The sequence below is a fragment of the Catharus ustulatus genome, chromosome 8 (genome assembly GCF_009819885.2).
Source record: "Catharus ustulatus isolate bCatUst1 chromosome 8, bCatUst1.pri.v2, whole genome shotgun sequence".
In the NCBI taxonomy this organism is placed as follows: Eukaryota; Metazoa; Chordata; class Aves; order Passeriformes; family Turdidae; genus Catharus; species Catharus ustulatus.
In genome coordinates this window covers 23,367,809-23,382,948 of record NC_046228.1, presented here as the reverse complement: position 1 = coordinate 23,382,948, position 15,140 = coordinate 23,367,809, and the positions used below count along the sequence as shown (strand labels likewise).

Genomic DNA, 15,140 nt, shown 5'->3' with positions numbered 1-15,140 from the left:
ACTAGTTCTGTAAGATTTTGGTGTCTTTGGCTGTAAATAAATGTCCCTCCAACAAAGCTTCTTGCTGTTATGTGCAGTCTTAAGAGTTCTGTTCCAGCACTTAAGTAGTATTTAAGTTATAGCCCTCTTCCCACTGTAACAGACAGTAGAAAAGCCAAGATAATTTGGGGCTGGGGACACATTCCAAAATACACAAGTAACTGTACAAAGACAGAAAAACTCACTTTTTGAGGTGGGTGACTAATTAGACTATTTGTCTCCAAAAGTAATGGAATAGTCTTGGAATGTGTGCAAGTATTTACAGATATATATAAATAAAATAAGCCACCTCTAAAATATTTTTCCTCTTCAACTTTCTTCCTATATTGTTGAATTGTAGCACTTGGACTTAGAAATTCTTTTTTAAAAAATCTTAACATTTATCTTATCTTTTTTCTCACTAGTGAGAAAAAGGTAACAGTTTATTGTCTCGTTTAGGTGATGTCATTTGATTTCATGGAGCAATGAAGTCCATCTTTCAAGTAAAAACGTTTTTAACCTAAAAAAAAGAAATGTTTTGTAACATGCTTTCTTTGTTGGTAGGAATATGGTAGTTAAGGGATTTCCCAATATAAGGAGTTAATGTAGGAGAAACAGATAACCCAGAGAAATTACTTTGGCAGGTGGCCTCTTTGTTTTTTCTCAGTGAAAGCAATCATTGAGAGGTTCTGCTTTCATGTACAAAAAGTGTCATATCCCTTGAGAAATAAGTCTACTTGGAAGAATATGAGTGTTATGTCAAAAAAAGAAAGAAACCCAAATAAATAAATCCTTCAAACTACAAAAGGTTTTTGCAGCTTAGCATTAGGTCATTAGGTTTTCTATTCAATGGAGTTCTAGATGGTGGAGTATTGTGTTGTTGCATGAAATTTTGTTGACTTACATGTTCTGTGAAGTGTACAGTAAAGCCTGAGGGGTAGTATATGATTTTAAATGAGTTTTCATGCCTGCTCATCACTGTGTCAGATTTATTTCCTGAGTGCAGTTTCTGTACTTTGTGTATTGCAAATCAACAGCTATTTTTTAAAAGATCCATTTTAATTTCCTTGTACTTTTTTCCCCTTTCAGAGACGTCTGGTAAAATCCCTTGAAGATCTTTGCTCACAGTATGATTTAACAGTCAGAAGTTCTACTGGTGACATTATACAGTTTATTTATGGAGGAGATGGCTTGGATCCTGCAGCTATGGAAGGGAAGGATGAACCACTGGAATTCAAGCGAGTTCTAGACAATATCAGGGTAAACATTGCTGAAATCCTTTTTGAAAGTGTGAGAATGCTGCTAAGCATGGATAAGAAAGATGATGGGGAAAATTGTTTCACTGGAAGCATTTATTTTCAAATTGCTTTTTTTAAATGGTGCTGGTCAGTCTTTCAGCATGTGTATTCTAAGAGTAATAGGTATTTTTTTCTGTGGAACGGAGCAGTTTGTGTACAGAGATCAAACTCTGTATAAGCTGTGAAATGTAAAATTTCTTCCTGTGCTTGACCAAAATTTTAGGGCCTTATATCCAACTCACTAGATAAATTTTTACTGGTTTATTTGAGTACTAGTTCTGTACATTGCACAGTTTAATTCTCTGTTAAATCAAGATGTGGATGTTCCTTGAGTTGAACTGGCTGGTGGTTGTTCAATAATATTGTGATGTTTGAGGCCTGTATTGTTCAGTTTTGGTTTTGTGGTTGGTTGGTTGCTGTGTCGTGACTCCTGCTGAAGAAAAGCCTTTTGCTGAAATAACTGTTTAGTTTTCTGTAATGAGTGTAATGAATGGGTAAAACTAGAAGTGTCTGGGTGTATATCTTCAGATTTGCAGAAATAAGTAGGAGTGGATGTGGCTCTTCTTTTCATGGTAGTCTAATACAGTATAGTAAACCAAAACCAACCAACAAACTACAAAAAGACACAATCACAAGTAATGCTGTTACTCAGCTTTACATAACTGTGTTCTGTGTCTTTGCAATGGAGTTTTTGTGCGCGTGCTGTGTGTGAAGAAGTTGTATTTTTTCCTGTGAAGGCTGTCTATCCGTGCCGAAGTGAACCAGCCCTTAGCAAAAATGAATTGGTGTTAACATCCGAGTCCATCATGAAGAAGAATGAATTTCTTTGCTGCCAAGACAGTTTTCTGCAGGTAATTATCTCGCTTCCTTATCACACTGTGATTAACTTTTCCTTATGAATTGAGGACAGGACTTTAGCCTGTGTGGTGACTACTTACATGGCTTTTAAGGATGAGTGAAGGTTCACATGACTGCTTCCATATTGAATTGTAAAATTCAATTTGTTAGAAAGACCACTGTGCAATTTCAATATTTGAGAGCAGCTACTCTCAACACTTCCTTGACAATCATTGATCAAAACTGTAGAATTAACCTGCATGTAGAGTTAACCTTACATCCATATAAAGCTGTTACCTTAATGAACTTTCTGAAATACTGGCAGTGATGAGAACAAGATGAATTTAATGACCTGTGTTTGAAGGCTACCTTTTTAATGGATCAGAGTGTTTCAGGGCACAAGGTAAACCTGAATTTCACTTCCATTGATAGAGTTGAGTTGAAAAAATAATTATATCTATATTTGAAATATGCTGTAAACCTTAACTGCAAGTCTGAAGAAAAAGAAATCAACTATAATTATCAGATTTTGGGGATAAAGCTGTTATTTGACATCTACATCTTTTAAATCATATACTGAAAGTTTGATTTGTAATTTCAGAAGCACAGATATGGCTACATAACCTTAGTGATAATTAGCTTAAGATTTTTAAGTTTTAGATAGTCACTTTTTCTTCTTTCCTTTTTTTTCTCTTCATCCTTGAAGACATTAACTGAGACAGGTTATGAAAAATATAATGAGGTAATCTTAGCATGTGTGTGCACTGTGTGAGCATTAATGTTAGTGCTTTTTAGCTACAGATGTGTGTATAGTGCTAATGTAATTGATTAGCATATATACATTACTGCTTGTTCAGTTATGACATAGGTGTTCATCACAATTATTTAACTTTCTTAATGTGAAAACTGCAACATGTTAATTAATACCCATTGCTAAACTGGGGGATTTTGAGGAAGCTTTCTTTCAGTACTTGACACTTCTTTCTAAAAGTCATTCTTTCAGTCTCTAGGGATATGAGCATCTTTTTCTGGTGTTTTGCTTTCCCTTCCTCCACTATTCCATTCCAGAACAAAGGTGCTTCTTAGTGCTGTTATTTTAGCAGGAGGCTCAAGTCCAGAATGCAGTATGTCCAAATAGCCTCGTCTGAGTAGGCAGCATTCTTTCTTCCTGCACTCTGCTCTTGCTGGAGGGAATTCAGCTGATGGGAAAGCAGATTGCTGGCTGGCACAGTTCATTATATTAATGTTTTAATATAATTGAGTATACAAAGGTACAGGTGAAGGGGATTTTTTTTTCTTCTGATTGGAATTGGGAAAACCTTTACAATGTAAAACAGCAATTTTTCTGTGCTTTTTTTGAGATGATAGTATAGGTGTGTTGGGAATGTGGTGCAAACACAGAAAAAGCTCAGCACGCAGCCAGTCAGTGCTGCCACATGCAGAGCTGGCCTACAGGGTCTGCCTGAACTGGAGCAGATTGTGACTGAATCCTGTGGTATTGTCTGTGCTGCTGTGCATTCCAGTGGCTTCTTCACTGCAAGGATTGCAGTGCAAGCAGTGCTGCTGGTGTGTATGTTATCCCTGACTTCCGGGACAGCATGGTTTGCACCCTGGGCTGGCCTTTTGGCTGAGCAGCAGCTCTGTAGGAGCTGACAAGAGCCACATCTTACTGAACTGTTTGGTGCCTTTTTGTTCATCTGCTCCAGACTAAGATTTCATGGATTTAGAAGTTGTGAAAAAAATCAATGGCTTTTTGAGTCCTCTCTGGTAGTTACATAGCTGTGCTCATAGAGTACAGTGTTGTGCTAAATATTATGAATCCTGAGAGAGGAGGAGAGATAGGCTCAACAAAGAGTGAGCTACATTTTCATTCCATTTGTAGCAAAAATTAATGCATGGTTTGGATAAACTGCCGAAGAGATACCTGAAAGCTGAGCAAAATAAGTAATTTCCTCTTTTGGTTGTTTTGCATGAATAAAAAATTGGCAATGAAAAGTAACTCTTCACAGATTTATCTTGCATCTTTTCTGACTCTGGTGTATGGAAATAACATATAATTTGAGTACCTTATTCAGAATTATATATAATAATTGATTTATTATGTTGGAGTTGTTTGGATTTTTTTTAAGCACTTTGGAACTCTGGCACTGTCAAAGAGGAAAAGTCTTTTGCAGGTCCTGCCACATTCCTTTTTTCATGTACCTGTAGTGAAAAGATTAACTTCTCTAGTACCATATTATTGCCTAAATATTATTTTAGAAAGTAAACATATTATCAATTATTTGCAAATATTTTGGGGTCAAAAGCCTTTAAAATGTCCAAATATTTTATTTGTCAATAATGCTACTTACTGCAGGGCAAAAAAAGGGGCAGAAACATAAGAATGCATCCTGTCATCCAAGTGGGGAAGCAACTTTGAAGCATCCATTCCAGCAGCACTTCTGTTGTCTGTTCTTCCTTTTCAGCTCTGTTCTGGTATTCACAGAAAATAACATTCTCTGGAAGTACCTTGAATGCCAATAAGAGTGATGCTACTTTGAGAGTGAGAATTCTGTTAGAATGTAATACAAGTGTTTTCATAATGATTCTATGAACTCGGCTGTGGAAAGAAAAAAAAAAAGGCAGGCCCTCAGATGCTTACTCAATTTTGCAAGTTATTGTCAGTGCTCAGCTGACTGTGGTGCTTGCAACGAGTCCAGGGCCCAGTGGAGAAGTGTAACAATCACTGTTTGTTAGGTAGGAATAATGGGCTAGAAAGGGTTTAAAAGGACTCTAAAAAATTCAAGTATTTGTTTCTATGTGGAGGCTTTCCTAAATCATGGTTGAAATAGATGGGAAGGATTTCCTCTCACCTTTTGTTTATATTTTTATTTTGATAACCTTGTGTTATGGTTATGACTTGCACTTGTGGAAGAGTTAAATCACAGGTTTCATATTTCAGTACTTCCAGTGTACATGTCTATATCCAAAGCTTAGTGAACAAATAAGCTTTTATAGAATAAATGTTGGCTGTTTTTCTAACAGTATTGTTTCAGTTTATGTTCCAGTAAAGTCTATTAGAACTTCTTTTGGGTAAGTCTGGTAACAGAGTGAAAGGTCTGTGTACAATGATGTGTTAAATGCAATTATCTACAAGACCTTCCCACAGCATAGAGAAGTTATTTGAATTATATTAGGTAAAGACTGATGTGTATATAATAGTTTTGAGACTTTCTCACAAATAAAGTGCATCTCAAATCTCTGGAATCTATCCAGAGATATACTTCATATGTTTCCTCTCTTGCCCCAGTCTTTCCATTTTGTCTGTTTTGAATATTGAGAAATGAGTGAGAATGTATTTGTGTCAGTATCATCAAAAAATAATAACTTTGAGTTGGGAGTTGTTAAAGTTTCTAAATGACTTTAAGTAAGTGGTGAGTAGGAAGGGAGGATCAACCCAAGTCAGGTATCTTCACCTCTCAGCATGTGCTCAGGAAGGATGCTTTTATTCAGCGTGAACCATAGTCCTCATGTGCTACTGATTTGTAGCTACATCAAAGTGGATCTGGTTTGCTAAATTCTAATCTATGTGTTTGTCTAAATTTTGATGTTCCTCTCTTCATATTGTGCATTATTTATTATAAATATTTGGAGCTTGAAGTTTTTAAGCTTTAAGCTTTTTTTCAACTTACTGTTGGAGGCTTCAGTATGGAGACCATGTCTTTTCTTACTGTGGTTTTAATGTGATTTCAGGAGATTAAAAAATTCATCAAAGGTGTTTCTGAGAAGATTAAAAAAACTAGAGACAAGTATGGAATTAATGACAATGGCACAACAGAGGTAAATAGTTTCAGTGGTGTTCTTTTCAATCTTCATAAGTAGTTGCTTTTCCAACTATTCCATTCTCTTTTCAGCCAAGAGTTTTATATCAGTTGGATAGGATTACTCCAACACAACTAGAGAAGTTTCTAGAGACTTGTAGAGACAAATACATGAGGTGAGTGTTTACCCTGCTGTGTTCTCAGTGCTGCTGTTTTGTTCTAACATAGGGGTGTATTTTGCTATTTTTACTGTATGAGTATTGGTTCTCTTGTGAATGCAGTACAAAGAATTAGAAACAATTGGCTCCGATGACATAAACATTGCAAGACAAAGGTAGGATGCAAAAAAAAAAGCATCACTGTCTACAGATGGGCTTGTTAAGGTGGAGTTGAGTCTGTACAAAATTTCTAGAGGTCTGACAGGTGGGTTTTTCACATTTGTCTTGAGTAAAAATCAGTTGCTTTCATTAATAGACTTTGGTATCCTGTTCATTGTAGAAAAATGCTTTGTTTCATTTTATATTTCTTGAGCATGCAAAACTATCTGCTTGTGTTTAAGCACCTTCCTTCTGAAGTAGTAGTAATCATACCAACAAGCACAGATTTAGCCTGTAGAAACTCATTACTTATATCCTCAGACTGTGTTTTGACAGCAGATTCTGGTAGAAGCCAAAAGTGGTAGGAGTCAGAGTAAGGGAGTATATTGTTTAAACACTTCACATTCTTACACCCACTGCCAGACATGTTTCCTTCCTCCCCCTCTTGCAGGAGATTTTTGAAAAATCTTCTATGAGTCCATGCAGAACAAAGTCTAAATAGCTGAGTTTCAAATTTATATGAATCTTGATAGCTCTTATTGATCTACACAGTCTGAGGAGTTATATCACACTTTGTTCTAAAATGTTCTTTGATCTGTTATGCACATCCTTTTGTTTGTTGTTCTTGGTTTCTACCAAGATAATGCTAGTATGGCTGTTCTGATCTCTTTATCCATTGAGATTTATTTCAATTTCTTGGGTTTGGACATTGACATGCAGCCATGGGTGATCGCTCCTTTGTGGCCTACCTGCATCAATTGTTTCCTAAAGGTTTATTCTTCTAGAAAAATTCATGTACATGTTAAGTTCCTGACTATTTTAAAGCAATTACCAGTTTTTTGCTTTCCCATATTAGTAGTACTTGTTTACATTTATCTGAAGTGTTTTTAGACATAAATTACCATTTTTACTGTAAAAAGTAAATGTTAGCATGTGGGATTTCCCTGAAGGGAGAATCCTGGATCTAGTGCTTTATGCTTAGGAGGGATAGGACAAACATTTTGTAATCTGTTACGGAAGTTATACTGTATCTGTCGAATACTTATCACAGGGCATCTTCTTGCTTTGCATGAGATCAGTCTTAAAGTATTGGTGACCTTTCAACTTCTCTCTTACTTGTTCACTAAAATACTATGTTAAAAAACTTCTCATATATATATCAGAATAGTTTCTGTCATTGTTTGCTTAGGATCTTATACCTTATCCAGTTCCATATCTCTTCCTGTATTTTTTTATCAGGGCACAGATGGAGCCTGGTTCTGCAGTAGGAGCTCTTTGTGCCCAAAGTATTGGTGAGCCTGGTACACAGATGACTCTGAAGACTTTTCATTTTGCTGGTGTTGCTTCAATGAACATTACTTTGGGTGTGCCAAGAATCAAAGAAATCATTAATGCATCAAAGGCTATTAGGTACTAACCTTGTTTTGATTTGTTTGGGTTTTTTTCCTTTGCCCAAGTGAAAGCTGATGGATACATCTGCAATACATGATAGCATTTCCCTGTCCTCAGCAATATACTAGACATGGTTCAATGCAAATACTCAAACAAGAAAAATCTTACGTCTGGCCAACTGTGATACTTAAACCCAAAGAGAAAATCAAGTCAAGTGATTATTTGTTGAGTGTAATATTTCCTTAGGTGTCTCATCTACTGTGAAGTGCTCCGGTGCTTAGCAGTACTTGAAGCATACCTATTTCTAGGTATGCATGAAGCCATGCTTAAGTAATACTAGAATAACATATGCCATGAAAACAGTCACTAGTACTTCTGTGTTTGCTTTTTTTAACCAGCCTGAAGTACCTGAACAGTCATTTTTCTTAAATACACCTGAGGAAGCTGAAGTTCTCTTTATCTTACTAAATACTACTCTAGATAAGAGATGAATTCCGTAAGACAGGCTGTAATTCAAGTTACCATCTGTACTCTTGCTGAGCAATTTCCTAGCTGGGTTTTTCTGTGTGTGTTTATTCTTGTAGTACCCCTATTATAACAGCACAGTTGGACAAAGATGATGATCCTGATTTTGCCCGTCTGGTTAAAGGAAGAATTGAGAAAACTTTGTTAGGAGAGGTAAGAAAATTGTATTATTGCTAATGCTTTAAATGTAAGCCTTAGCCAATTGCCATGGGGTATTTGGGCCATTTTTGCATGCTAACTGTTTTGTCCTTGTTTCTTAAAGATTTCTGAATATATTGAGGAAGTGTTTCTTCCAGATGACTGTTTCATCCTAGTGAAGCTGTCTTTAGAACGCATTAGGCTTCTGAGATTAGAGGTGAGTTCTTCAGTTCTTACGCACTTCATACCTTCGGTACGTTACAAAGGGTCTCTTAATACTGTGTCAGTAATCACATTAGGGGAAACTAGAAAAAAGGAAGTGGATGACATCTGTTGTGTGGCTACTTTACATCTGGAAGGGTCCCTTTTGCTTGCAAAGTGGATCATTTCCCCTTTATTTGAAAATGAGAACATACATTTGTCTTGCTAAACACTGTTTCTGTCCGTTGGTTAATGTACAGGCTGGTAATCTCAGCATAGGATACTATTTCATGCAATTTATAAGACTAATTTAGAAGAGAATATTTGGGGTTTTTTTCCCTACGTTGTTCCTTCCATGCTCCATTTATTTGAGCACGTTGATACCTGCTGCAATAGCCCTGATGTTTGCTGGTTGCCTTTTGCCACAGGTGAATGCGGAGACTGTGCGCTACTCGATTTGCATCTCTAAACTCAGAGTGAAGCCTGGGGATGTTGCTGTCCATGGAGAAGCAGTTGTATGTGTGACCCCTCGTGAAAATAGCAAGAGTTCCATGTATTATGTATTGCAGTCCCTTAAGGAAGAACTACCAAAGGTAAAAAAAAAGCAAAGGCTGTCTCATGCTTTTGTGGGAGGTAATCAGTTGTAATAATTTGTTCCATGGTGGCAAGATGAAATAATTCTTTTTGGTATTGACAGTGAAGATAGGCTGGGTCAGTAACTCTTAGATTGTGGTGGTACTGCCTTGCTGTTGAAACTAAGCCATCCTTTACTTATATTTGTAAATAAAGTGAAGGTTTGATATTTCCCGTAGAACTGAAAGCATTCCGAGTGCAGCAGTTGTATGAAATAATTCCAGATGCAGCTGGAAGCAGATGTAACTGAACCACATGACAGTATCTGGCATTTTTTCCAGTTTTCTGGAAGGAGGAGACTGTCTACTCTAGATTTTAAAAGCAGAGCTAAGTGGACCTTTATTGTTAGCAGCTTGCCCTTTTATTTGTATGAGTCTGCCACCGTTCAGACACCCGAACCCAAGTGTGGGAATATTGACATAAAATATAAAACGTAGATAGTGAGTAAGGTTTATAGTACAGTGTCAATGTCAGTTTCGCACTAGTGTATTTAAGAGCAAAAAATCTTACTCATATGTGTTTTGAGTGGGCCTTTACTCAACATACTAGACCTTCTCAAGAGGTTTGAATGCTGATAAGTGTTGCCCTTTAATACTGTGGTACTGTATATGGTAAAGTTACTAAGAGATTTTTGTTTTGTGAAGGTTGTAGTGCAAGGCATACCAGAGGTTTCCCGAGCTGTCATTCACGTTGATGAACAAAGTGGAAAGGAAAAATACAAACTTCTGGTTGAAGGTGATAATCTACGAGCTGTTATGGCTACTCATGGAGTGAAAGGAACAAAAACATCCTCTAACAACACTTATGAGGTAATGTCTACATTGCTGCTGTGGAGTTTTCCCCATAGCATTTCTATTACAAGTGCTTGTTTGTGCTCAGATGCAGCAGTTGGTACAGAATGAAGCCTGATTTCACTAATACATGTCAGAATGCATTAACACAAGAGAATAATTCACTGGCAGCACTGTTCACTTCAAAGAAGCTGTTTCTATAAATATTTTTCAAGTGGAGAAGTTTAAAAGGCTAGTTGTAGAGATGGAATATCAGTGTGCTATCAGATGGTATTTATTCCAGGAATGTACTTGCTCCAGGCACTTGGTTCTTCATTCATGTAACATGCAACCATCACGTAACATTCTCTTGTGTAGGTAGAGAAAACCCTGGGCATTGAAGCTGCTCGGACAACCATTATCAATGAGATTCAATACACGATGGTGAACCATGGCATGAGCATTGACAGGAGACATGTTATGTTACTGTCTGATCTAATGACTTACAAGGTTTGTACTATTTTTTTTCTAAATTATATATAGGCTTGTTAATACAAACTAATTTTGTCGTGTTTGAGAGGGATGGGTGAGCCTGGGAGATACAAGTTCATTCTGGGCTTAAAGAATTCTAAGTTGTACTGACCTGATACTGTTATTAGTGTTTTACACAAAATGCTTAATTACTCTAGTTCTTTGGGGGAGAGGGGGGTCTCTTTTGACTGAAAACAAATTGATATAATGAGTAGGGAACAATAATGTCATATTGAAAATAGGAATCCTAAAAATGATAGTGTGAAAAACAACTGTTTGGGTAGCCATGCATGCTGTTTAAGGCTTGCTGTGCAGAAAACCCCATGGGGAGTGGTTTGTAACAGCTGCACCATATGTGAGAGGCAAAGGCTACAGACATGACACACAGAATCAGCTGACATGAACTGTCTTACACAATGTGCTAGTACAGAATGATGTCTACTCTTTACTGATTTTTAGAGTTGAGTATGCTTAGTGAAGTAAGACTTTGCAATTAGCCTGCCAGAGTGCAAAGGTTTGATTTGGGTGAAATGGATGAAGTTCTAATTTGTTCCAAAACTGCAGGACTTTGTACTGAGCTGCAGCAGTCCCCAGGGCTGACCTTGTGAAGCAGTAGAGAAGGGCATCAGAGTGCTGTGTTTCCAACTTGTTGGGCTTCTACCATGCATTCTTTTGCCTGTACTTTTGACTTATGCTTCTGTGTGCAATCTGATTTAATCAGGATGTTTCTAACAAACATAGGCACAAACAAGTCAAGTCAGTTTAAAAAGCTAAATACCTTTTTTTCTGGAGAGTGACAAAGAAGATTTAGCATCTTCTGTAATCTCCTGGCAGCTGAGGTTAGATTTATCTGTAGATAATAGGCAGTAGATTCTGTGTAGGGCTCTCAGACCCCACTGAAGTTTGTAGCTCAGCAGCTAGTTTATAATTGTGGGGCTTTTTGTCATTGCCATGTTTCTTTCAATTTTTTCAATACTTAAGATCTGTTCAATAGTCAAGATTTATTAACCATTTATAGCAGCTTATGTTGTATATGAGGAATGACTTCACCAGCTATTAAACTTCAGGATGTTCAACTGTGAATCAGTGTATTATGACAATAATGCATTGCAGATAGTATATTTATTTACTCAGGCTTACTCTGGGTTTTTCCATTAATCAAGGGTGAAGTGCTGGGCATTACCAGGTTTGGACTGGCAAAAATGAAGGAAAGTGTGTTGATGTTGGCTTCTTTTGAGAAGACTGCAGACCATCTCTTTGACGCTGCCTACTTTGGACAGAAGGATTCTGTTTGTGGTAGGTATTGCAAAGTGTGTTCCAGTTTGTGGTCCTTAGCCAGAATCTGTAAAACCTCTTCAAACCACTGGAGTTTTTTCTTTGTTAAGCTTCCTGTTCAGCTGGTGTGTCAAAAACTTCGGGTCTGAGGCTAATTCATCCCGGAAGTCCTAGAAGTTTGTTGGATGTTTCTCTCCTTATAATCTGACTGAAATGTTGAAGTCAGTTGCATATTTGTTGGATGTTTCTTAAAGTAGACTTTGAGTAACTTGGTTTTACTTCTCACCCTACATCTCAGTGAAATTCTAGGAGATTTGTCCCACTATCAATGATTCTGTTTTTTCATTTGTGAAAGTTTGTGTATCTTCAACACCTAGAGCTGTTGAACAAGTCTAGTACCTCCCTCAGGTTTCATTTTTCCTTCCAGCTAAGAAGTAGTGAGACAGGTGCATCAGCCTGGCTGAAGATTATACTTTTACCTGACTGCTTAGGTCATTTGGCACTTGTACCTAGAAATAAACAGTCCAAATTACTCACTTCTTCAGTTAGATCTAATCTAAATAGATGAAAATGTGGGCCTTTGTTTTTTAATTAGAAGTGTTGTTTATCAGTATTCAGTTCATTAACACCAGACAAGATACCTGTTGTCAGAAATTTCTTTTTAAATGTATCTATTGCTGAGTTTCAAGTACATTAGCAGCAGCCACTGAATCATCTTAGTGAGTTCATTAAAGAATCTGGTGAATTTTGAAAGTACATGGCTACATATACACGAGTGTATGCATGTCCACATGCATACGGCAACCAGAAAACCCAGTAAGTGTGTTCTGGCATTCTGTTTGTCTCTTTATTTTGTATTTTTGCTGTGTGCTGTAATATTTGGAATTGAAATAATTTTGGGTTTTTTTAATGCTTTTGCCCCCATTCATTTCAGATTTTTTCTCTTTGAGCTACATATATGTTAGGACTGAATTGTTTAAAAGTCTGCCTAATAGGTTAAATGGAGAAAAGAAGTAAGGCAAGTTTCACCCTTTTCAAGATCTATGCAATGCCTATCAAGATCGTTTATGCAATGCCCATCCTCCTGGAGCTGGCTTTTCTCATTGGGAGTTTCTGGGTGCTACTGAAATACAGAAATATGCATGTATTATGTTAAAGTTAACTAGTTTGTGTGTATGTCTAGGTTGTCTTAGTGTAGCTAGTTTCAAACAGTGTGTTGTGCACAGTGTTTTCTGAATCTTCATTCACATACATACAAGTTGTGAATCAAATCAGAATTTTAAGAAAAGTTACTTCATCCTTTGTGCATTTAAAGGTACAGCTATTGTTACCTTCTTAAACATTTATGTGAAGGACAATCTAGTTACACTCCTGAGAATGTGCAAAAATTTCATTTAGATCATAACAGCATGCTGAGAGAGAGACACTGGTATCTGGGGGCTTGGTTTGAGTGTGGAACATTCTTGGGAAAAGTACACATTGGTAGATCTGGAATATAAATGTGTCAGCACATTGCAGTGAAAATGTTATAACAATCAAAAAATCATTGGGACAGACTCAATCTTTCATTTTAAAATAAGCCCTTTTTGGGTGGTGAAAATGCCAGGAGCATTATAGCTCAAGTAGTTCTGTGCTTTTCTCACTGGCAACTTGGGGAGGTTTCAAGGGAACCCTGCCAGGTTTGACTAAAGCCTTAGCAGTGAGTCAGAGAATGAACATGAAGTAAATTTGCATGCTATCTCCTGCTATGGGCACTGCATGGAAGGCGTCTTCTCTAAAAACAAATCTTCTGAAGGGTTTTCATTACTGGAGAAGATGCTAAGGTTAGGTTGAGTTTTTCCTGTAGCATTTAACACTGTTAAAATGTTATTTATGGTCATCAGACCAGTATATTATTTAACTTCGTCTTTGCCTTGGTCCTTACATGCGAAGTTCAACACTTTGTAGGCAACACAAAACAGATTTGGCAGATGAAAATAGTTTTGTAAATCCTTACTGTTCAAATGTTCATTGTGCTTGTTTGCTTTTTTCCTAGGTGTTTCTGAGTGCATCATCATGGGAATTCCAATGAATATTGGAACAGGACTCTTTAAACTCTTACACAAAGCGGACAAGGAATCAACCCCTCCCAGGCGGCCTCTGATATTTGATCATAATGAATTTCATATTCCCATTGTTACGTAGAACTTGAACATAAAACAAGATAGCAGACCAAGAAATAGTAAGCAAACATAATTTAAATTAAGCAAAGTGTATTATTGGTTCCATGTGTCTCAATAGAAGTGAATTGGTAAGTGAAATAATATCAAAAGAATTACCCAAATGTTCACCACCTGTGGTTAGTACAGACCCTTGAAAGGAGAGAGTGCACCAGAAAGTGGAAATAAATTTAAAGTGGATTTCACCTGATATTTTTTCATGTGATAGTGTTAGCTTTTTCTGTCACTGTTAATGGGTGCAAGCTGTTATTAACTCAGTATTTATTACACATATATTCAGAATTTTGTAAAAAACAATAAGAAAATCTTAAGAGAATTCTGTGAGTTTGCCCAGAGTGCTTTTGGAAATGTCCTTTCAACAGGAGCTGCAAAGGTCAGTATACAGCTGTTAATAACAGGAACTTCAGAAAACTGCAACTGAGTCTGTGATTAATTCATCATGAGTTCAGGAGTGCTGTTCAAGTGTTTGAAATATTTCCTCTTTGCATTTGGTAGTTTTAATTGGTTTTTCTTTATCCCAAGTTATTATCCTGTAAATTATTTTCCTCCCCAGGATTCTGTTTTGGGACCATATCTACAAGAAGCTGTACATTGTGGTTGCTGCTAAATTCTGAGAAGACTGTTGTTAGGACATTGCCAACTACAGATGGCTTTTCATATGACAGCAGCTGTCTAACTGCTGGATTCAGTAACTTACAGCAGTCTTTTAGGTTTGGGAAGGTTTCCTAATTAAGCAGGATCATCTGAGCAACGTACTTTGAGTTTATTATATGAAGTAGAAATTGAAGGGGATGCTGGTTTTATGCATTTCCACGAAATAATTTGGAAACATCTTCATCTTTAGTCCACTAAAGCAGTTTCCAGAATGGATACAGATCTCAGTTTCATTGTAGTAGATTTAAGTTTATTATGGTGCTATGGAGGGAAAGTATCTTAGTGTTTAGTCACCAGTGTTTGGATACTCAGTGTGCTCATGACATGCGTCAAGGTTGGAGAGAAATGAAGTAGAGAAAGAAGCTGAAGTCATGCCCTCATGAAGTATAACCAGGCTGCTGAGTATTTTAGCGTTTGAAAATGAACAAGTTTGCATTCAGAGACTGTGTATCTATTGGTTTAAGTCTTGAGGTACCACTGTGTCTGTTTTTTAATTCATCCTCCATGCAGACAAGATCTGATATGAAATTCA

The 15,140-nt window shown here is 36.9% G+C and overlaps 1 protein-coding gene across 1 annotated transcript in view; it reads left to right on the top strand.

Moving 5' to 3' along the window:
- POLR3A (RNA polymerase III subunit A) overlaps positions 1-15,140 on the top strand; it is a 37,250-nt gene that overhangs the window by 16,947 nt on the left and 5,163 nt on the right. Inside the window, exons 20-31 of the mRNA XM_033066814.2 lie at positions 1,108-1,278; positions 2,054-2,167; positions 5,886-5,972; positions 6,047-6,129; positions 7,510-7,680; positions 8,247-8,340; positions 8,450-8,542; positions 8,955-9,119; positions 9,804-9,968; positions 10,308-10,439; positions 11,624-11,756; positions 13,771-13,956. Coding sequence (XP_032922705.1) covers positions 1,108-1,278; positions 2,054-2,167; positions 5,886-5,972; positions 6,047-6,129; positions 7,510-7,680; positions 8,247-8,340; positions 8,450-8,542; positions 8,955-9,119; positions 9,804-9,968; positions 10,308-10,439; positions 11,624-11,756; positions 13,771-13,919 — 1,557 coding nt within the window. The 3' untranslated portion in view covers positions 13,920-13,956. The remainder of the gene's footprint in view (positions 1-1,107; positions 1,279-2,053; positions 2,168-5,885; positions 5,973-6,046; positions 6,130-7,509; positions 7,681-8,246; positions 8,341-8,449; positions 8,543-8,954; positions 9,120-9,803; positions 9,969-10,307; positions 10,440-11,623; positions 11,757-13,770; positions 13,957-15,140) is intronic.